The sequence below is a fragment of the Triticum urartu genome, chromosome 3A (genome assembly GCF_056163025.1).
Source record: "Triticum urartu cultivar PI428250 chromosome 3A, HENAU_Tu73, whole genome shotgun sequence".
Taxonomy (NCBI): Eukaryota; Viridiplantae; Streptophyta; class Magnoliopsida; order Poales; family Poaceae; genus Triticum; species Triticum urartu.
In genome coordinates this window covers 739,057,761-739,082,075 of record NC_141875.1, presented here as the reverse complement: position 1 = coordinate 739,082,075, position 24,315 = coordinate 739,057,761, and the positions used below count along the sequence as shown (strand labels likewise).

The 24,315-nt window shown below is 45.8% G+C and overlaps 1 protein-coding gene across 1 annotated transcript; it reads right to left on the bottom strand.

Annotated features, from left to right (window-relative positions):
- Window positions 1-13,543: 13,543 nt before the first annotated feature.
- PAT2 (protein affected trafficking 2) lies at window positions 13,544-21,640 on the bottom strand. The gene is made up of 11 exons (XM_087514433.1): window positions 21,299-21,640; window positions 21,144-21,220; window positions 19,337-19,583; window positions 18,648-19,256; window positions 18,013-18,186; window positions 17,493-17,619; window positions 17,299-17,408; window positions 16,495-16,695; window positions 15,458-16,422; window positions 15,129-15,377; window positions 13,544-14,241 (listed from the first exon to the last, which is right to left on the bottom strand). The coding sequence occupies exons 1-11, from the start codon at window positions 21,500-21,502 to the stop codon at window positions 13,893-13,895; spliced, it is 3,312 nt and encodes a 1,103-aa protein (XP_087370559.1). The 5' UTR covers window positions 21,503-21,640; the 3' UTR covers window positions 13,544-13,892.
- Window positions 21,641-24,315: the final 2,675 nt, after the last annotated feature.

Sequence of the window (24,315 nt, the reverse complement as noted above, 5' to 3'; positions counted from 1 at the left end):
TTACAGACAGTAGCAGGTGATCGTTGTTTTATCGAGGGCCAATTGATTGAAAAACTGATAGAACTCCTCAAATGGAATAGGCAACAGTTCAATTCCAACGAGGTCATGCTCCGGTTTAACTCTCGCATACAAAGTACTCCTCCCCCCAGACTCTCTGCAGATTTTCAAGTACCAATCATGTAATCTCCGCATCATCGTTGTTAAAGATTTTTCATCTTTGACGAGAGGCTTCCCGTACTCGTATCTGTGTATCTTCACCTCCATGGGATCATAATGTACATCGTCGGGCAGGTAATCGTCAACATTGCCATAACCGGGCACCATCCTCGGATCGACGATGTCGCTAGGCACCTTGAGGGGGGGCACGATTGCTTCGCTTGTTCGCCGAGCTGGGCAATTTGTTTCCCAGCTGCTCGTCGTTCTTTCAGCCTTTGATGACTGACTGTACTTCCCGACCGCTCTGCTTCGGCCCATGTCTTTGCAATAATGCGCTCATAGTTGCCTTTTAGCAGAGACTTGGGTGGTTTTGCCAGGGCAGCCAGAGTGCGCTTCACTTTCACCGGATCTACCTTCTCCTCCGGAGGTGGATGTCTCTTTGCTCTCAACCCTTGAAACCAGTCATCCACTTCGGTTCGCGCGATCTCGGCGTTCTCCTCCGGGGTCCTCTCATATGGTAACTTCTGTGGAGTCTTCAGAGAAGGACCGAATCTGTATGTCCTCCCGCCTCTGGTTGCACTGCTAGACGCTGACCGAGTAGACAGAGCGGTTGTCTTCTTTACTTGCTTACGAGGCGGAGGAGAAGGACTACGACGCGCCGGAGCAGCTGGAGCGGCGGCAGGTCTCTTCCGCCCTTGCTGACGAGGCGGAGAAGGAGGAGGCTGGCTGCTCGGGCACGTCGGCGCAGGCGGAGAAGGAGGCGGAGTGCCGCCACGCGCCGGAGAAGGAGCCGGCCGAGGGCCCTGATCGTCACTCGCCGGAGGAGGAGGCGGTGGAGGAGGCGGAGTGCCCTGACTCGCCGGAGGAGGAGGAGGCGGAGGCGTCCAGTTCAGAAGGTTGATGAGCTCCTTCCACCATAGGCATGGAGTCTTCAGAGCAGACCCCAGCCGAGTCTCCCCTTCACCGGTAGGGTGGTCAAGCTGGAGGTCCTCAAATCCCTCCGTTTTCATCCACCATCACCCTAGCATATCCTTCTGGAATCGGCCGGCAGTGAAAAGTTGCGCCGGGTTCAGTAGGATAAACAGAGCCAACAGCCGCCTTGACCTTCAAATTCATCCATTGCGTCATAAGGTGGCAATTTTGAGACTCCGTGATAGCATCCACGGGATAGCTGGCAAGAGCCATCAAGGCATGCTCCGGCTGAAGCAGCTCGGTGGAAGCCACGTTGCTTCTGCGCTGAGATGGCGGGGTAGCTTCAGGGGAGGCTTCGGCACTACGTTTGCTGTGATTTGCTTCTCGTTCCTCTATCGCGTCTACCCTTGCTTGCAGCGCCTGCATTTGGGTCTGCTGCACTTTTTTCCTCCTCTCATGGGATTTGTAACCGCCTGCGTTCGGAACCCAACCTTCCATGGAATGGAGCCTGGCGTGCCTCGTGTCCGTCCAGGGTGCTCAGGATTCCCGAGGGCCATTGTGAGCTCGTCGTTCTCTCTGTCTGGAAAGAACTTCCCTTGCTGCGCTGCTTCGATATACTGCTTAAGCTTCCTGACTGGTATGTCCATTTGATCGTTCGTCCAAATGCACTAACCTGTTATAGGGTCCAAGGTTCCGCCAGCCCCGAAGAACCAAGTCCGACAACGGTCTGGCCAGCTAATTGTCTCTGGTTCGATCCCTTTATCAACCAGATCATTCTCAGTCTTCGCCCACTTAGGCCGGGCTACGAGGTAGCCACCTGACCCCGTGCGATGGTGAAGCATCTTCTTCGCAGCATTTTGCTTGTTTGTCGCCGACATCTTCTTACTCTTTTCCGATGTCTTGTGGGCCACAAATGCGGGCCAGTGATCTCTGATCTTCTCATATCTGCCCTTGAATTCTGGTGTCTCATTATTTTCGACAAACTGATTCAGCTCTTTCTTCCACCTCCTGAATAGTTCTGCCATCCTCTTAAGAGCAAAAGACTTGATTAATCGCTCTTTAACTGGGTTCTCTGGATTATCCTCTGGCGGTAGGGTGAAATTTGACTTCAGCTCAGTCCAAAGATCATTTTTCTTCATATCATTGACATAAGACACCTCAGGGTCTTCTGTAGCCAGCTTAAACCATTGCTTGATGCTTATCGGGGTCTTGTCCCTAACCAGAACCCCACACTGAGCAACAAATGCGTTCTTTGTCCGGAGGGGTTCAATCGGTTGGCCGTCGGGCGCGATTGCTATGATCTCAAACTTTTCATCCGAGCTCAACTTTTTCTTCGGGTCTCGTCTCTTTACCGTAGTTGTGCTCGATCCGGAGGGCTAGAAAAAAGAACAAAGACTTAATTAATATGTGTACATACCAAAACAATGAATGCATCAATCAGCTAGTCAGCACAGGCTTAACTAATATATATACCTGGCCGGACTCGGTTCGGTCACCGGAGCCGTCATCACGGTCTCCTTCTTGCACCGGCATTGGGTCACCGGAGCCGTCCTCATGTTCTTCTTCTTGCACCGGCATTAGGTCACCGTAGCCAGCTTCTTCACCCTCTCCTTCCAGACCATCGGTGTCGTTGAGAAACAACGAGACGGCATCACTTCCTTCTGCGATTATGTCCCTCAACAACGCTTCTTTTGCTTCATCTCGGGCGGTGTCCATAGTTTCTACAAATATTTACAACATGGCAATTATTATTCAAACATGACAGATGGATATATTAGTGCCAAACGTAGAACTAGCTACCTAATTATAGTAAGGAATCATATATATTAATTAGTGGCCTCGACCCCCCCCCCACGTGTTGAAGCTATCGGGAGGGGGTATATATCGACAACGACGACACTACATCTATATGTCCCTCGACGACCCTCGTTCCCGATAAAAAAAGAGGAAGAAGAAGAAAAAAAGAGGAGAAGAAAGAATAGAGGAGAAGAACTCCTCTATTCTTTCTTCTCCTCTTTTTTTTCTTCTTCCTCTTCTTTTTTTATCCTGTTCTTCCTCTCATGATCGAGAGGATCGTTGAGGGGTCGGAAGGTTGCCTAGTGTCAAAGGATTCAACAAAACCATGTCTTCATCATTAGGCGAAAGTAACATGTGCATGATGGTACGAAGCTCTCCAAAGTTATTTTGAAACGGAGTCCCAGATAAGATAATTCGCTTTTTGGTACAAAGTTCAGCAACACCTTCCAAATATCATTATTTGGAAGGCCTTTGCTGAAATTCATACAAAAAGGCAAATTATCCTATCCGGGACACCATTCCAAAATAACTTTGGAGGACTTCGTCATGCCCTGGTTACTTCCGGCTAATGATGAAGCCATGGATTTTTCAATACTTTGACACTAGGAAAGTAACAGGCGCATGATGGTACGAAGTCTACAAAGTTGTTTTGGAACGGAGTCCCGGATAGGATAATTCGCTTTTTTGTACAAAGTTCAGCAAGAGCCTTCCGAATATCCCTATTTGGAAGGCCTTTGCTGAAATTCATACAAAAAGGCGAATTATTCTATCCGGAACTCCGTTCCAAAACAACTTTGCACAACTTCGTACCATCATGCCCCGGTTACTTCCTTCTAATGATGAAGCCATGGATCTTTAATACTTTGACACTAGGCAACATCTCGACCCCTCGACGAACCTCGAACCCTCGATGACCCTCGAACCTCTACCCTAGTTCCCGACCCTCGCCCCTCGAACCCTCGGTGACCCTCGAACCTCTACCCTAGTTCCCGACCCTCGCCCCTCGAACCCTCGGTGACACTTGAACCTCTACCCTATAGTTTCCAACCCTCGCCCCTCGAACCCTTGGTGACCCCCCCTCATGTCGAAGTTATCAGAGACGGGGTATATCGACCCCCCCACCCTCATGTAAGAAGAGGAAAAAAGGTTGAAGAAGAAAATAGAGGAGAAGAAGAAAGGAATAGAGGAGAAGATCAAAGAAAAAAAAGAAGTCTTCCTCTTCTTATTTTCCTTTTTCCACTCCTTCCTTTTCTTCTTCTTCTTCTTCCTTCTTCCTCTTTTCTTCCTTTTCCTTATTTTACTTTTTCCTCTACACTAACCTAAAATCGATATCTACTAATTAACAACCTAAATAAAAAAAATGAATACATATATGAAAAAAAACATCATATGAAAAAAAACATTTTTGACATATTTAGCATATTCTAAATTTTCCTAACTCTTTTACAACCAGAAAAATTACTCCAACTTCATGACAGTACCCACAATCCGTTTCACCAAAAACCTTCTGATCCATAGTTCAAAATTTTCAAATTTCATTCAAATGAAATTTGAATCGGATTCAAATAACTTGTTGAAAACCTATTCTAAACCTCTCCAAAAATTCTGAAATTTTGCCATCGCCTTTGTCTTGCATCAGTACCTCACCACAAAAAAAATTTAAAAATTCCAAAAATTCCCAAAGCCATCTAGCATTTCATCAAACACCTTCTATATGGACAAAAAAAATTCAGAAATTCCAAAAAAAATTAGAAAAGTGGACAGCGCGTTGCTGCTGCTCCACTTCTCCTCTCCTCTACTTCTCCTCTCCTTCTGCTCTTCAATGCATCGGGGCGTGACCATGGAGCAGGGGCGGAGCAAGGGGCGCTCGGGCGCAAGAGTGGCACTCGAGAGGGGGGCTCACTTTGAGGGGGGCGGCGACAACTGGAGTCCGGTGACGAGGACGGCGGGCTCGGGGCGGCACGCGGTGACGGGGACGGCAGCCTCGGGGCGGCACGCGGTGACGGGGACAAGGAGGCGGGCTCAGGGAGGCACACGGCAACGGGGACGAGGGTGGCGGGCTCAGGGATGCCGGCGACGAGGACGGCGCGGGCTCAGGGAGGTGACGACATGGTCCAGAGGGCTCGGCGGTGACGAGGACGAGGAGCAGCCTGGCGGCGGCGTCGGAGGAGAGGACGAGGAGATCGATCGAACTGAATCGAGAATTTCACAAGTGTTGGCTTATATAGCCAGAGCATTGGTCCCGGTTCGTGAAACCAACCGGGACTAATGCCACCTTTAGTCCCGGTTGGTGCCACCAACCGGGACCAAATGCCAATTTTCAGCAGCCCAAAGGGCGGGAAGCGGCGGCCTTTGGTCCCGGTTGGTGGCACCAACCGGGACTAAAGGGGGCATTGGTCACGGTTCGTGGCACCAACCGGGACCAATGGCCTTGTGCTGCCCCGCGCCCAAAAGTTTAGTCCCACCTCGCTAGTTGAGAGGGCTCGGGAGTGGTTTATAAGCGCTGCTGCGCCCACCCTCCCGAGCTCCTCTCAACTGCAGGCTTTCGGGCCTAATCTGTCACTACAATGCCTGTGGGCCTACTGGGCCTGCTGCGAGCCTGAATCCTGGCCCATGGTAGGGTTCTAGTCGTATTCAGGCCATGGTGGCCCAGTAGGTGCATTTTTTTGTTTTTTGTTGCTTTATTTATTTTCTTTTGTTTTTTGCTTTATTTTTTAATTCTTTATGCTTTTAGTTTTAGAAAAATTATAAACTTTTTGTTAATGCCATTAGTTTTCAAATTTTATTTTGTGATTAACTTTACTATAAAAATAGTTTTTTCCTATTTTTTGATTTGTTTTTTGCATTATTTATTTTCTTTTGTTTTTTATTTTAATTTTTAATTCTGTTTGCTTTTAGGTTAGCAAAATTATAAACTTTCTGTTAGTGCCATTAGTTTTAGAAAAATTATAAAATTTCTGTTAGTGCCATTAGTTTTCAAATTTGAAAACACTTTTTTCGTTTTTTTGTTTTCTTTGTTGCTTTATTTATTTTATTTTGTGATTAACTTTACTATAAAAATAGTTTTTTACTTTTTTTGATTTGTTTTTTGCATTATTTATTTTCTTTTGTTTTTTGCTTAAATTTTTAATTCTGTTTGCTTTTAGGTTAGCAAAATTATAAATTTTCTGTTAGTGCCATTAGTTTTAGAAAAATTATAAACTTTCTGTTAGTGCCATTTCAAATTTGAAAACACTTTTTTAGTTTTTTTGTTTTCTTTGTTGCTTTATTTATTTTATTTTGTGATTAACTTTACTATAAAAATAGTTTTTTCCTGTTTTTTTGATTTGTTTTTTGCATTTTTTTTTGTTTTCTGCTTTAATTTTTAATTCTGTTTGCTTTTAGGTTAGCAAAATTACAAACTTTCTGTTAGTGCCATTAGTTTTAGAAAAAATATAAACTTTCTGTTAGTGCCATTAGTTTTCAAATTTGAAAACACTTTTTTAGTTTTTTAGTTTTCTTTGTTGATTTATTTATTTTATTTTGTGATTAACTTTACTATAAAAATAGTTTTTTCCTGTTTTTTTGATTTGTTTTTTGCATTATTTATTTTCTTTTGTTTTTTGATTTAATTTTTAATTCTGTTTGCTTTTAGGTTAGCAAAATTATAAACTTTCTCTATTAGGGCATCTATTTTCACTTTGAGAGGAGCTCAACAAGGCAGAGAGGGAAGGGCTTATAAACCGGTGTGAGCCCCCTTCGGTTGGCGAGGTGGGACTAAACTCGGCCCGCAACGATGACCAACCCTTTAGTCTCGGTTTGAAAGTTGGCATGGGCCAGGGACTAATGGTCATGGTATTACGAGGGCCGAACCATAAGACATGAAAGCATTTCAAATGAACTCTGAAAAAGTTGAAAGTTGGGATGGTATCATAATTTCACCCACATAGCATGTGCATGTACAAAACGAACAATGGTAGCATGTTCGTGTGTTACAAAGTTACGGGAGAAAGTCTTCACTTTTTCTTCGCTTGTGTCATTTGCTTATTGCGCCGTAACCATGGATAATCTTCATTGTTTATCAGGATGCTTGGGTCAGCCTTGACATTGAAGGGAGGAATTTCATGAAACTTTTCATAATCTTCAGACATGTCTGTCTTGCCGTCCACTCCCAGGATGTCCCTTTTTCCTGAAAGAACTATGTGGCGCTTTGGCTCATCGTATGCTGTATTCGCTTCCTTATCTTTTCTTTTTCTCGGTTTGGTAGACATGTCCTTCACATAGATAACCTGTGCCACATCATTGGCTAGGACGAACGGTTCGTCAGTGTACCCAAGATTTTTCAGATCCACTGTTGCCATTCCGTACTGTGGGTCTACCTGTACCCCGCCGCCTAACAGATTGACCCATTTGCACTTAAACAAAGGGACCTTAAAATCAGGTCCGTAGTCAAGTTCCCATATGTCCACTATGTAACCATAATATGTATCCTTTCCGCTCTCGGTTGCTGCATCAAAGCGGACACCGCTGTTTTGGTTGGTGCTCTTTTGATCTTGTGCGATCATGTAAAATGTATTCTCATTTATCTCGTATCCTTTGTAAGTCAATACAGTCAAAGATGGTCCCCTGGACAACAAGTACAACTCATCACAAACAGTGTTGTCACCTCTGAGACGTGTTTCCAACCAACTGCTGAAAGTCCTGATGTGTTCACATGTAATCCAGTCGTCGCACTACTCCGGGTGTTTGGAGCGCAGACTGTTCTTGTGTTCATCGACATACGGGGTCACCAAGGTAGAGTTCTGTAGAACTGTGTAGTGTGCTTGAGACCAAGAATATCCGTCCCTGCATATTATTGAGTCTCTTCCAAGAGTGCCTTTTCCAGTCAGTCTCCCCTCATACCGCGATTTAGGGAGACTTATCTTGTTAAGGCCAGGAATGAAGTCAACATAAAACCCGATAACATCCTCTGTTTGATGGCCCATGGAGATGCTTCCTTCTGGCCTAGCGCGATTACGGACATATTTCTTTAGGACTCCCATGAACCTCTCAAAGGGGAACATATTGTGTAGAAATACGGGCCCCGGGATGACAATCTCGTCGACTAGATGAACTAGGACGTGCGTCATGATATTGAAGAAGGATGGTGGGAACACCAGCTCGAAACTGACAAAACATTGCGCCACATCACTCCTTAGCCTTGGTACGATTTCTGGATCGATCACCTTCTGAGAGATTGCATTGAGGAATGCACATAGCTTCACAATGGCTAATCGAACGTTTTCCGGTAGAAGCCCCCTCAATGCAACCGGAAGCAGTTGCGTCATAATCACGTGGCAGTCATGAGACTTTAGGTTCTGAAACTTTTTCTCTGGAATATTTATTATTCCCTTTATATTCGACGAGAAGCCAGTCGTGACCTTCATACTGAGCAGGCATTCAAAGAAGATTTCTTTCTCTTCTTTCGTAAGAGCGTAGCTGGCAGGACCTTTATACTGCTTCGGAGGCATGCCGTCTTTTTCGTGCAAACGTTGCAGGTCCTCCCGTGCCTCAGGTGTATCTTTTGTCTTCCCATACACGCCCAAGAAGCCTAGCAGGTTCATGCAAAGGTTCTTCGTCACGTGCATCACGTCGATTGAGGAGCGGACCTCTAGGTCTTTCCAGTAGGGTAGGTCCCAAAATATAGATTTCTTCTTCCACATGGGTGTGTGTCCCTCAGTGTCATTCGGAACAGCTAGTCCATCGGGACCCTTTCCAAAGATTACGTAGTGTAAATCATTGACCACAGCAAGCACGTGATCACCGGTGCGCATGGCGGGCTTCTTCCGGTGATCTGCCTCGCCTTTGAAATGCTTGCCTTTCTTTCGACATTGATGGTTGGTCGGAAGAAATCGACGATGGCCCAGATACACATTCTTCCTGCATTTGTCCAGGTATATACTTTCAGTGTCATCTAAACAGTGCGTGCATGCGTGGTATCCTTTGTTTGTCTGTCCTGAAAGGTTACTGAGAGCGGGCCAATCGTTGATGGTCACGAACAGCAACGCCTTAAGGTTAAATTCCTCTTGTCTGTGCTCATCCCACGTACGTACACCGTTTTCATTCCACAGCTGTAAAAGTTCTTCAACTAATGGCCTTAGGTACACATCAATTTCATTGCCGGGTTGCTTAGGGCCTTGGATGAGAACTGGCATCATAATGAACTTCCGCTTCATGCACATCCAAGGAGGAAGGTTATACATACATAGAGTCACAGGCCAGGTGTTGTGATTGCTGCTCTGCTCCCCGAAAGGATTAATGCCATCCGCGCTTAAAGCAAACCATACATTCCTTGGGTCCTTTGCAAACTCATCCCAGTACTTTCTCTCGATTTTTCTCCACTGCGACCCATCAGCGGGTGCTCTCAACTTCCCATCTTTCTTTCGGTTTTCACTGTGCCATCGCATCAACTTGGCATGCTCTTCGTTTTTGAACAGACATTTCAACCGTGGTATTATAGGAGCATACCACATCACCTTCGCAGGAACCCTCTTCCTGGGGGGCTCGCCATCAACATCACCAGGGTCATCCCGTCTGATCTTATACCGCAATGCACCGCATACCGGGCATGCGTTCAGATCCTTGTATGCACCGCGGTAGAGGATGCAGTCATTAGGGCATGCATGTATCTTCTCCACCTCCAATCCTAGAGGGCATACGACCTTCTTTCTTGCGTATGTACTGTCGGGCAATTCGTTATCCTTTGGAAGCTTCTTCTTCAATATTTTCAGTAGCTTCTCAAATCCTTTGTCAGCCACAGCATTCTCTGCCTTCCACTGCAGCAATTCCAGTACGGTACCGAGCTTTGTGTTGCCATCTTCGCAATTGGGGTATAACCCTTTTTTGTGATCCTCTAACATGCGATCGAACTTCAGCTTCTCCTTTTGACTAATGCATTGTGTCCTTGCATCGACAATGACCCGGCGGAGATCATCATCATCGGGCACATCGTATGGTTCCTCTTAATCTTCAGCAGCTTCACCCGTTGCAGCATCATTGGGCACATCGTGTGGTTCCTCTTGATCTTCACCAGCTCCCCTCGTTGCAGCATCACCGTATTCAGGGGGCACATAGTTGTCATCGTAGTCTTCTTCTTCGCCATCTTCCATCATAACCCCTATTTCTCCGTGCCTCGTCCAAACATTATAGTGTGGCATGAAACCCTTGTAAAGCAGGTGGGAGTGAAGGACTTTCCGGTTAGAGTAAGACCTCGTATTCCCACATTCAATGCATGGACAACACATAAAACCATTCTGCTTGTTTGCCTCAGCCGCATCGAGAAACTCATGCACGCCCTTAATGTACTCGCGGGTGTGTCCGTCACCGTACATCCATTGCCGGTTCATCTGCGTGCATTATATATAATTAAGTGTCCAAATTAATAGAAGTTCATCATCACATTAAAACCAAAGTGCATACATAGTTATCATCTAACAACATATAGCTCTCCAGAGCATCTAATTAATTAAACCATACATTGAAACTATGTAAAACATTTCAATGCGAAAACAAATGCGATCATAATCGCAACCAAGGTAACAATTGATCCAACGGCATAATGATACCAAGCCTCGGTATGAATGGCATATTTTCTAGTCTTTCTAATCTTCAAGCGCATTGCATCCATCTTGATCTTGTGATCATCGACGACATCCGCAACATGCAACTCCAATATCATCTTCTCCTCCTCAATTTTTTTTATTTTTTCCTTCAACAAATTATTTTCTTCTTTAACTAAATTTAACCTCTCGACAATAGGGTCGGTTGGCATTTCCGATTCACATACATCCTAGATAAATAAAATCTATGTCACGTTGGTCGGCATAATTTTCATAAACAATAAATGAACCAATAGTTATAAAGATAATATACATACCACATCCGAATCATAGACAGGACGAGGGCCGACGGGGCGGATACCAAAACCATCGCACTATATAAGATGCAATAATAAATGTAAGAAAATGATACAAGTATCTATCTAAACATACAAGTAAGAATATTTTTCTTTTCAGAAAGAAGATAAGAACAAGAGGCTCACCACGGTGGTGTCGGTGATGAGATCGGTGCGGGTGATCGACGGCGGTGAAGACGGGGACGGGGCGTGACGGACCGCTAAATCTAGACAAATCTCGAGGAAAATGGATCTTGGAGGTCGAGCTCCGAGAGGAGAAAGCTTAAGTAGTGTGGCTCGGGTATTCCATCGAACTCCTCATGTGCATAGGAGGTGAGCTAGAGCACCACAAAGCCCTCTCCCCCTCGGCCAGAAAAAACAGAGCAGTGTGCTCTGCTCTTGCGCGAGGGGGTATATATAGGCACCTCATTGGTCCCGGTTGGTGACATGAGCCGGGACTAAAGGGGAGCCTTTGGTCCCGGTTCAAGCCACCAACCGGGACCAATGGTGGTGGGCCAGGAGCGAGGCCCATTGGTCCCGGTTCATCCCACCAACCGGGACCAAAAGGTCTAGATGAACCGGGACCAATGGCCCGCGTGGCCCGGCCGGCCCCCTGGGCTCATGAACCGGGATTAATGCCCACACTGATCCCGGTTCTAGACTGAACCGGGACTAATGGGCTGACCCGGCCTGGACCAAAGCCCTGTTTTCTACTAGTGGAGTAAAAACGATCCATACGTGTTCATAAGGAATTGGCGCCACTGGCGGCGGCTAGGGTTGGAGCCGCCAAAAATGTCATAAGGAATTTTAATAATTAGGCTTCCTTAGCGAGAATTCCAAAAATTCGTTCCACACGGGAGTCGAACTCCGGTTGTCAAGGAGTGATACTACTACCCCGGAATTATGACGTAGCGTACTACATAAGAAGTTAATGTTTCATGTATCAAGAAAATTACCCGTAGTTCTCAAAAAAAAAAACCCGATCATGTTTCATGTATGGTCGGTTGCAAACTTGCAATTGTAGACCGACTCGACTAGTCAGACTCACCATCGATCGCTATATAAGCGAGCCAATCGTACGTCCTCCTCCAATCCGCACCCCGATCCCTGCCGGTCTCCAAACCCTAAAACCCCACCACCTCCTGCGGCACCTGCGATGGCTCCCGTCGCCGACGCAGACACGTAGCCTCTAAAAGGAACTACCCAAAAGCCATGGCGGCCATGGATCACGCGCCGCCGGGCTTCCGCTTCACGCCGACGCCGGAGGAGCTCATCAACTTCTACCTCGACCCCTGGGTCGCCGACCCGGGAAAGACGCCGGTCTTCGAGCGCCAGGGCATCGTCTGCGTCGCGGACATCTACGGCGAGGACCCGGCCGCCCTCACGTCGCGGCACCGGCGCTTCGGCCACGACGACGGCAACTGGTACTTCCTCTGCGTCGCGCGCTGGAAGGGCGCCGTAGGCGGCCGGGCCAGCCGTACCGTCCGGGGCGGCGGCACATGGCACGGGTACGGCAAGCGGGTCACCGTCGCCGGGGCCGGGCACCGGCAGGCCTTCGAGTACCTCGACGCGCGCGGACGCAAGACCACCTGGCTCATGGAGGAGTTCGGGACCGTGCTGCCGGCGGCCACCGAGGGCGCCGGCGTCAGGGTGCTCTGCAGGGTGCACCAAACGACAAGGACGGCGGCGGATGGCGAGGAGGTGGAGCGCGGGGAGTCTAGCAAGGCCGCCCGGTCTTCTAAGAGGCGGCGCCGCCGGGAGCACGACATGCCCGCAGATGCAAAGGATGAGCTCACGTCATTGGAGATGTTTGCGATGGAGGAGGAGAAGCCGGAGCCATTGGAGCACATCTTCACCAAGGACGAACCAGAGTCACGGGAGATGCTTGCCATGGAGGACGAAGCAGAGCCATGGGAGTTGATTACCATGGAGGACGAACTAGAGCCACTGCAGATGCTTACCATGGACAAGGCATCTCCACTGCAGATGCTTACCAACAACGTGACATCTCCACAGGAGATGCTTACCAACAACCTGCCATGGCCGTTGGAGATGCTAACCAACAACCTGCCATGGCCACTAGAGATGCTCACCAACAAGTTGACATGTCCATTGGAGATGCTTACTAACAACTTGGCATCTCCATTGGAGACCCTTACCAAGAACTTGCCAGAGCCAGTGGAGACCTTTGCCAAGAACGACTTGCCATCTCCATTGGAGATCCTCACTAAGAACTTGCCAGAGCCGTTGGAGAACCTTACCAAAGAAGACGAGCCAGAGCCATTGGATGCAGAGGAACCCACCAGGATGACGACGACGGCCTTTGATCAAGACTCCGGCGCAGCGAACAAAGAAGCTATCCCTAACGCAGAGATGGAGATGCCGGCCGATGCGGAGTGGAACTACCCGGAACTGTTCGAGCAGCGAGAGCCTCCGCCCATGGAAGACATCATGAAGCCTCTGCCAGCACCGACGGTCCAAGAATTTGAGCAAGGAGCCCCTCCGGCGGCGGTCCAAGAATTCGGCGGCGCTGCTTGGGGTTGGGGAGGCCATGGCCGGCGCTGCTTGGTGAGGCCTATATCGTTAGCTTGGATACTACCTTGTTTTTGACATGGTTATTAGTTATAGCAATTACCTTCTCTTTACTAGTTTCTGAGAAGGAAAACCTTTGTGTGCCAAGCTCTGCGTTTGCTGTGTTTGTCTGAGATGTAGCCATTAATCCCTGCTGTATATACAACTGGATTTATCGATTGTACAATGTCATCATAATCCAAAAATTGTACTGTGGTTAAAACTCTGGAATTTATTGCTCCCACAGCAATCTCATGCCATTACTTACAGTGTCATCATCAACATTACTATCCAGCAGCACGCCGCGACGCGTGCTATCGCGGATTCTGTCGTGCACTTTTTTACAACAGCAAGCTTGCCATCAGTTTATCCCCCCAAAAAAATCAAATCTAACAATGAGAAAAGGAATACAAGGTGGTAAAAAGATGTACAACAATCGGTCGGGTTACTCTAAAGCCCTCGACATTCACAACAATGTACGATAATTTACAATATCCACAAAAGTAGCATTTGAACCAAACTTGCTGAACTCAAAAGTGCCCCTTCACTCTATGATCGCTACGACTCTGTTCAGGAGGTTCAGGCCGAACGCCGTGTCTTCGGAGTTCACCTTGACGGTGAGATCCAGTGGTTCCGAGGTGTGCCCATCCGCCACGACAGTGATCAGGCAGGGGTTCGAAGTACTTAGGATCTCGCTGCTGAATCGCCAGCACAAACCGGAGGCGTCATCGATGCTGAAGGTCACCGGCATATCCATTGACACTAGGTGAACATTGGCGTTGCTGAGTACTTTCGATGCGAGAGTTTGGGCTACCAGAAGGTTCTTGTCGGTGTTGTGATCTGTACTCTCTTCGATCTGCTCGTGCTTTTGAAGATGATCTTTGAAAGTGCACCTGTTGCAATTCCTAAAAGATTTAGTTCCAGCATATAGTCAACAGATCATCACAACATGAAATAAAATTAGTGCAGGTTATGCAATAAAATTAGTGCAGGTTATAGTCAACAGATCATCACAACAGATCTGTACTCTCTTCGGTCTGTTTGTGATATTGTGGGCTCAGGTTATGCAATAAAATGATCGTGGTGACTAACAATCAGATAATTTAGTGCACATGAAGATAATCTTAATTTGAATTTGCATTCATAACATGATGCAAAGTGCATAATAAGTATCATGTGCCTTTAAAAGTCTGATGGTGTCCATAAAATGCAAACAAGAGATGCCTAAAACGGTACTCATCTGTTAACAAGATGTTTCTTGCTGGCAAAATATAAGTCTCAAATTATTTTTGCTTAAGTGGCTGAACTAATATAAAACTGAGAATCTATTCCTACTTGTTTACTCCTTTTTCTATAATAGACATTCTTTTTTTTCCATAATAGACATTCTTTTTTTAGGGGAACATTCTTTTCTAATAGTACATGATGTATAAGAAATAACATCATGACGAAAATACTCCTCTTTGCGTGTTCCATTAAAACAGAGCAGCAACATGGTAATTGGTTCAAGGGGAAGCAAGAGCAACCTCCTGTTTCTCAACATTCTCCTATAATTATCTATAGTTAATGAAATGTGCAAACTGAAGCATTTTCACCAGTCACAACCATTTCCGTCTGGGCAGGCAGATGTTTGTAACAGTAAACACGACATAATTTGGCTGATGTGTCAGATCAGTTCCTAATCGATGCGACTGCATGAAACTAAGTAACTACTCGTGTCAAAAACGTTCTTATATTATGGGACAGAGGGAGTAGTAAAGATAGGATAGAGTCTGGTTACCTTCTAGCATACTCAAACATTCCCCTCAGCTGGTTTTCCTTGCATAGAAAAGCATTTAGGTCCATGGGTAGTGGTCGTACAAAATAAGCAATGTCCGGGTGAAGTTTGGCTGGATGCCTTTTCCCATTACAAAGGACAGACAACTTCAAGGGCAAGAGATGGTGATGAAAGTGAACCTGAAGAAGCATCTTAGCTGTCTGTTCGGGAGCCAGTGACTGTATCTCTTCAACAGGAACAAGAGTTGGTATGCTGCAGTGAAGACAATTCATGAGCTGAGAAATAAGTTGACCAAGAAACGATCACAATACAGACAATATAACGATGCAAACCTTGCGGATCCTTCTGATGTTTGGTCCATGCCACCCTTGCTACCAGAAGCCTCTTCAGATTTAATGGTTATATCCGCTAATTGTTCTGTTGTAACATTCTCGACAAACAAGTCTACACATACTAGCAAGCGTGATTTGGGTGAAACCTCAGATGAGAAGGCATATAGAACACTCAAGCCATCACTATCCGATGGATCTAACAACCTATGCAATTTAGGTTTTCTCTCAAAGCTGCGAGTGGTAAAAGAAACCCTTGCACATGATGTCTGTACCGAATCCTGAACAAGTGGTGCAGCAGGAGCCTCATCAAGCCATGACTCCAAGGCTGACTTGGACATTAATTCTGTCAAATCAGTAGAGATGAGAGATGCCAAATTTTCATCGACAGCTTGACCTGCATAGGCTTGATCTACATTACCATCATACATATGAATCAACGGAGCTTCCTTGTTCTCCTTTTGACGATGAAGGTTATGGCCATCATCATTTGAATCACTACCAGCTTCACTTTCTGAATCATACACAGAGCCACTCTCATCTCTTGAAGATCCAGATTCAGCATCAGAATTAGTACCTTCAGAGGAATCGGCTATGCCTCTGGTTGGTTCTACGGTCTTATGAATTAAGATCATACTTTGAGGCTTTGGAAGTGGTGCATAACCAGGCGCTGCATGAAGAACAACTTGTGACAGGGAACCCGGAAGATAAATCCGGTAGTTGCTGTCTGAATTAGATGCAGGAGGTATCTTCCCACCAAAGATATGATCAGCTAGCTCTTTAATAACATCTACATTCTGCGCTCGACATGAGGAGTCATTTTCATTAGCACAGCATGGCAGAAGTCCTGACAAGAAACGTGCACGATCACGGACATCATAATTCATGTCACATGCAGCCAACTGAATGACATATGTCACTATCCTTTTGAATTCTTCTAGCCGTTCTTCTGCAGAATGTATGATAACCTGAAAAAATAAACCTATTAGCAATCTCCATTTAAGTGTAAGAAAACTAAAGTTGGGACTTCTGATATATACCTTCGCAGAAGCATTTAGGATCTGAAGCTTTGTCTCGAGCACTTCGGCGGCAAAGGACCATGCCAGATACTTAAGAACAACTGGAGCTATCTTTGGGATGAGATTTCCAGTAGAGCTATACTCACCAAATATCCAAATAATTAAGGACCGTGCGGCAGGCTCCATAATTGTATCCAGACAACGAACCAAGCGGATAATCACCTTAGGAGAACAAAATTAATGAATATGTCAAATAAAAAAATGTAAATCATGAAAACTGCATTCAAACGGTAGTACATGGCATCCTGATATCCTATATCTACATTTGTTCTTGAATATACTTCCAATGAATGACACCACAGGTTGTACAGGAGAGAAGGATAAAAGAAATTTAAATAGTTCATCACCATTCACTAGGGGAAATATGACCAACACAGAAACAAGAGCAAAGGAAATTGTCATTTAAACAAGGTGATATATGAAATCCATACGCTGTACAATAGAGCATACATCCCATGTAGGAAGGGGGCAGAATGGTTTGATGCAACACCATTCTGTATTGATCTGAGTTGTATATGTACTACATGTAGATGGCATACGTGCATAACCCACCCATGTGGATCTCATACAAAGAAAGATATGGAGAAGGAGTAGGGGATGGTTTAAGGAGCCTGGTCAGCTATGCTACATTCCACACACCAATACAACTGCTTTATCAAATGATCATAATGTCAAGTGAATGCATTACCCATATAATATGAAAAGTATATAACAAATCTGTGGCGCTACAGGATTAGAAGCTTATATAAACTAATTTTATAGTACCTTCTCATGAGATGCTGCATCTATTTTCACTATTTCTTTGATTGACAAGATGGCTTGAACTAAAACAGCATCTTCTTCATTCAAGTGAACTGAGTTAGTGATAGACAATTCTGTAACAAGGTGAAAACCAAACATTATTATTCAAGAAGGATAATCAATCACAACATATGCAGAGAGAACAGTTATTACCGTACCGTACAGTACAAGTGCCAAAAGTCCCTCAAGACAACTGGAGGTGATAGAGGGGAGTTTCAGGGCACACAATGCAATTGCAGCAACTGTATCTGCCACGAATCTCCTATTCGGATCTTTAATATAATCCTGGCAACAATTACAAAGTACTATAAGCAGAATGCCAGGGAGCTATAACTATAAATCCTTGATCACATAGGTAGCGGACATCAATTTTTCATGCTGCTAAGCTTGACTATAAGACTAATTTCCATGAGTAGAACGCTTAGATCCAAAAAAACTGTACTCACACTTAGATCCAAGAAGGTTTTAAAGGTGTATTTAGCATGCATGAACCATCATCAGTATGACACAGGAAATGCTAGCTTGGCTTTTGAAATTATTTTGCAAGGGTAAGTGATGATTTTGTTACCTTAAGAGGGAGTTCTATCAAAGACTTTCACGTGATAAGCAAATATATGGTTGCAAGTCAGTGTGACAGCTCAGCTTATATGGGAATATGTTGCACATACAAACAAATACCTGAAATTCTTCAAGAATGGCTGGAATAGATGACTCTGTGGCAATGGTGGTGAGTATTTCAAGCTTCAAAGCCCTAGTCTGGTACGGGTCTGAAGCACATATGAAGAAATCTTCATAATACGAAGCAAACAACAATGGGGCAGTCTTGGCAAAAACTAGTATGTTGCCAAGCATCTGCAAGAACAAAAAAAGGGGGTCAGCTCAATAAGAAACCAGCGTCAGAAAAACATACATCTGCTGGAAAATTATTAGATTCTTATGTCTGCAAGGAATGCCTTAACATATGATTCCAAGACGTAATAAAACGAACTCAGTGCTCAGTTTTTAGCTTCATCTAACACAAAGTTGTGAGTGCAAATGCGCGCGCGCGTGTGTGTGTGTGTGTGTTTTATACGAGTTCAAGCAATGACGGATGCATAACTCAAAGCATAACAGTTGACCACTCTACAGTGCCACATGAGTATTAGGAAAATTTTATTCCGCTACACTATGATATATGATATTTACGTACATAAGTTGATTCTGACACAACTTAATTACATGATAACAGAAATGATTAGTGAAACATACAATACCATAATTATTTCTAGTTGAAATCTGGGATACAATACAAGGTAAAAATATGTAGAAAGTACCACATATGTTGCATCAGGAGATGAGCGTAGAGTAAATAAAATCGGGCCAACAATTCTCTTCACTTCCTCAGCTGGAGCCATTATCCAATGAACACTTGCTGCTGCAAGTATCACTGCACTATTTTGGCTCCACAGAAGAGGTGACGTGCATTTCAATAGAATTACGACATCATCATTTGTGCTAGTAGTGACAGATGGAAAGCTGAATTTATCATCGTCTCTATCAAAAGCTCCTGAATATTCTTCAATGTAATGCCGGAACAACATAATGTTTGGCATAGTGCCAGAACCTCCGTTAACAATAGTTTCCGCCTGGGTGCTGGATATATTACTAACAGGAACTGAATCCCTGCCAGCCTGGGTCTCCAAAGACAATTCTGCAGCAAACATTACAGAATCCTTGACCAATCCATGTTTTGCTATCACATACCGCAAGAGAATCTCAATTAGAGTAATCTGATACCATTCTTCAATATCAGGGAGTGTTTCACAGAGCCGTCGGAAATGCTTTGCTATCAGCGCTAAACAATTTGGACAAACCGACTTAAATGCAACTGTAGCAGCTCCCACTACTCCAAAGGAACTGTCACCAAGCAAAACGTCCACAATCTGCAAAAAAATGATCAGGTTTCAGATAGACATAATGTCGACAATCAACACAAATGAGAAGCAGGTTGCACTTAACAGACCTCCTCCAAGGTTGTGTTTTCCTCTGGAAGCAAGTCGTAGAGCTTACAAAGTGCATATGCCGCGCATTTCCTAACATATGGGGATGGATCCCTTGCACATTTCTTCACAGCCACTAACACGAGTGGAGCGACAACGTGTAATCTGATGCCAGCCATAGTGCGAAGGGCCCAAGCCCTTACCAACGGGTTTATGTCTGATAAATCCTTCTGGAATATGTTAATAGAAAGGAGAGCTTCATTTTGCCGCCTGCAGCAATAGCAAGAAATTTTGTAACAACGCATATCAATCACAGAGAGAGATAACATTCTTATTCAAAATTCCACTTGTTGACCAAGATTGAAACTTATGAAACAGCATGATCCATTGATCCTTGTCTATAACATCACCAGGATGCATGTATTATTCGAGAACAGGAGATACACATTTTTTTTCATTAGATTATAGTTCATATATTGCTGTTGTACATGTTTTTTGATCATATTGCAACATTGCACTTTATTGCCTGCCTGCCTGCCTGTTGTAGAACAACAGAACAGGTCAATACACTGTTCATCTGATTATGATTGCAAACGTCTAGTGTTTAGCAGCAGTGTGATATGTTTGAGTAGCATCTAAATTTCTGTCAATCACTCAATGTGATCATGGTACAATGTCAAGGAAGCAGATAAATTATTTTGGATACTTTCTTGTGAGAGTGAAAAATACAATTCTGTTCATTAAAATTGACATTGAAGTAATGAGCTTAAAATATGTCAATCAGATAAAATGTACGCAACAAAAATTGCTGATAGTCCCTGGTGAGATCTGGAGTACAGTACTAAGACAATCAGACAGGCCAGAATGGTGAAACATGAGCCAATAAAGAACTACAAATTGGGCAACATTTCTACATATTTTTTCAGGTAAGGTGTCCAGCAACTCCATGCAACTTGCTACTGCAAGAGGAAGAACAGAAAGTCATGGCAATAGGATATGCACATCACTGCCATCAAAAGAATTATTTTCCACAGGTCTGGGCTGGCCACTTTATATTTAGATTCAGACATGCTGATGAATTATAATTTTCACAGAGCTTTCAGGTCCGACTGCTGACTGGAAAGGTAACTCTCAGGAGCACCAGCATTAGTATTCTTTCCAAGCAGAGAGCAGGGTAGCCAAAACAACTCATCGACTTTTCTTGTTTAACTTCTCATCGATCTAGGAGAACGGGTGACCGGATTTTCCAGAAGAGCTCATGCAATTCACAAGCTCCGATGGATGGATGGTCTCTTACTATTTAGGCGGAGAAGTTTCCGCGCGAAGCAACGTGTTGCGCTTTGGCCATGTGCGAGACAAGTGTAAGCAAAGTCATATCATATATACTACTAATAACAACTTGGTTCATGAGCAAGCAAAAGCAACCTATAATGACACTCTATTAAATTCAACTTGTCTCTTCAGATGTCAAGTTTATGCCGTTTCTAGTAGTTTCTTCAGTCCAGGAGTGTTGCTAAGAACTAATGCTTGATGCATTAAGCGGGATTTTTCCTCGGTTCCAATTTCAATCGAACCATCTACAGTGAAACTCGTATAACTCCCAAACAGATAACAGCGATATATCGACCATGATTCGTTGACAAAAGGTTTGTCCCTTGCCAACTTAGCTCCAACAATCTTTCTCTGCGAATCACAGGCCGGAGAAACAATGCAAGTAAAATCTAGCCGAAGCAGCTCCTACTGAGCTCAGATCTGGAGAAAAGAACTGAGATCACAGCAGAGGCATGGAGAAATGCAGATGAGGGGCATGGGGAGGCTTAGCTTGCTTACGTCTCGGCGTAGTGGAGCAGGTAGAGGTAGACGAGCTTCTTGACCTCGAGCGACTGCGCCGCCACGTTCTTCACCACCTGCAGCCCCACAGGAATGCACTTCAGTCGCCCGAATCCGATGAGACGAGAGGAGAGGAACGGGAGAAGGGGACGGACCTGGGGGAAGAGGTGTGCGACGTCGACCCCCTGGGCGATGAGGGCGAGGAGGCGCTTGAGCGCGTCGACCTTGTCTCCGTCGAAGCGGGAGTCGAGCAGCGCCGGGATGGCGGCGTCCTCCGGGTCGTCGTACAGGTGCGCGTCCGTGCCCATCCGCCCCACCACCCACGACGCCGCCGCGCCGCTCGCACGCATCCCGAACATCCCCGGACCCTCTCGCTCTCTCTCTTCGCCGGATCTCGTCGGCGGCGCGGATCTCGGCGGCCGTCGCGGTTCGCCGTGGAGGGAGGGGAGTGGTCTGTCCAGTCCACGCGACGAGACGCGAGGGACGGCGATGGGTGGGGTGCGCGTGGAGTGGGCCGCACTTGACGCGTGGCCCAACCCAGGGCCCGTCTGGGAGAGGGCCTGGACCGTGTTCTCCGTGGGCCCTCATCCATCCTAAGGCCATGTTCGGTTAATCCCCTCACCACAGGGATTGAAGGGGATTGGGGAGGTTTGAGGAAGATTTTGACTTGCAAGGGATTTAATCCCTTTCAAACCCCTCCAATCCATGCCTAACCGAACAAGGCCTAATGGATGATGGGCTCGGGTAGTTGGGATATTATACGGCTCAAAAAAAAGTTGGGATTGCCTTAAAAAAAAGTTGGGATATTGATCTCCAGGGTCCCCTCCCCAAATCCCTTGGCAGCCAGCCGGAGTGAGTGTAGCCTCCTGTGTCGTGTTCCTCCCTCCCAATCTCTCCGCGCCATCCCCCGAGCATAGGAGCCGATGAGCCGGGAAGGAGGCGACCGACCGAAGGAGGCATCGGCGCGTCTCGCCGCCGTTCCCCACGCCGGAGACGAATGCAGCGACGACCGGCGGAAGCAAGAGCAGACGCCGGACGGCTAGCCTGTCAGTCGAGACGACCTTGGATGCTTATTATCATGGCCATGGGGAGGGGACTGCATAGCATAGCATAGGTGTTGGCCGTCGGCTGCCGCTGCTGGCGGCCTTTTGACATTTAGAAAGGAAGAGGTTCTTCTTCAACTAGCTCACAAGAGCTATCCCATGAGTCCGAAAAATTCTCAGGTTATTATTCATGCTTCTTCCTATTCGGTGTGAATTTCGTGTGATACACCATACTTAAGCATGTGATGGATAACAAACTTTGTGTCTTCGGTTTGATGGATAATGATGCCCAAATGCATTATGTGTCCCACAATCTTTTTTTTTTAGAAAAGGAAGATGACCCCCGGCCTCTGCATCTGGGAGATGCATATGGCCACTTTATTGATTATTCGAGGACCTTACAAAATATTACAACAATGTACTTGAATCCATCATCTTGGCAACACATGCCGCTACTCCTATCCAAAATGATGAAGGGGTGCTAGCTGGGCCACTACCCAAACCACTCACCTAAGCCTAACATCAAAAGACGGAAGCCGAAACATATTCGGAAGCCCCACCTGACCCACATACCGGGTCTGGGGCACAATCTTCTTTCTTTTTGCAGTTGCATTATTTACACACAAAGCATATCATAGTTTAGGTTAGAGGATTCTGCTCCATTGCTTGCTTCCTGGTTGGTAGTATGTCTGAAGCTACTGTTGTACCTGGAGTTTTGTTGGGGAACGTAGTATTTCAAAAAATTTACCTATGATCACGCAAGATCTATCTAGGAGAAGCATAGCAACGAGCAGAAGTGTTTAGTAACGCGGTTGATGTAGTCGAACGTCTTCGCGATCCAACCGATCCAAGTACCGAACGCACGGCACCTCCGCGATCAGCACACGTTCAGCTCGGTGACGTCCCTCGAACTCTTGATCCAATTGAGGCCGAGGGAGAGTTCCGTCAGCACGACGGCATGGTGACGGTGATGATGAAGTTACCGGCGCATAGCTTCGCCTAAGCACTACGACGATATGACCGAGGTGTGTAACTGTGGATGGGGGCACCGCACACGGCTAAAAGATCAACTTGTGTGTTCTAGGGGTGCCCCTGCCTCCGTATATAAAGGAGGGAGAGGGAGAGGCAGCCGGCCCTAGGGGGCGCGCCAAGGTGTGGAGTCCTACTAGGACTCCCTAGTCCTAGTAGGATTCCACCTCCCACACGGAGTAGGAAAGGGGGAAGGGAGAAGGAGTAGGAAAGGGGGGTCGGCCCCCTTCTCCTAGTCCTAATCGACTGGTGTGCTTCCCTCTTATGGCCCATAAGGCCCATAACTTCTCCCGGGGGGTTCCGGTAACCTCCCGGTACTCCGGAAAAATGCCCGAATCACTCGGAACCATTCTGATGTCCAAATGCAACCTTCCAATATATGAATCTTTACCTCTCGACCATTTCGGGACTCCTTGTCATGTCCGTGATCTCATCCGGGACTCCGAAAAAACTTCGATGCATCAAATCACATAACTCATAATACAAATCATCATCGAACGTTAAGCGTGCGGACCCTACGGGTTCGAGAACTATGTAGACATGACTAAGACACATCTCTGGTCAATAACCAATAGCGGAACATGGATGCTCATATTGGCTCTTACATATTCTACGAAGATCTTTATCGGTCAAACCGCATAACAACATACGTTCTTCCCTTTGTCATCGGTATGTTACTTGCCCGAGATTCGATCGTCCGTATCATCATACCTAGTTCAATCTCGTTACCGGCAAGTCTCTTTACTCGTTCCGTAATGCATCATCCCGCAACTAACTCATTAGTCACATTGCTTACAAGGCTTATAGTGATGTGCATTACCGAGAGGGCCCAGAGATACCTCTCCGATACATGGAGTGACAAATTCTAATCTCGATCTATGCCAACCCAACAAACACCTTCGGAGACACCTGTAGAGCATCTTTATAATCACCCAGTTACGTTGTGACGTTTGATAGCACACTAGGTGTTCCTCCGGTATTCGGGAGTTGCATAATTTCATAGTCAGAGAAACATGTATAAGTCATGAAGAAAGCAATAGCAATAAAACTCAACGATCATAATGCTAAGCTAACGGATGGGTCTTGTCCATCAGATCATT

What these genes read in the sequence shown, in the direction of transcription:
- PAT2 (XM_087514433.1), bottom strand. Translation starts at nt 21,502, where the DNA reads ATGTTCGGGATGCGTGCGAGCGGCGCGGCGGCGTCGTGGGTGGTGGGG. An exon ending in CTCCTGATGCAACATATGTG is followed by an intron (nt 18,187 to 18,647) that starts GTACTTTCTACA and finishes TTGTTCTTGCAG; the next exon opens with ATGCTTGGCAACATACTAGT. An exon ending in ACATCAGAAGGATCCGCAAG is followed by an intron (nt 15,378 to 15,457) that starts GTTTGCATCGTT and finishes TCTTCACTGCAG; the next exon opens with CATACCAACTCTTGTTCCTG.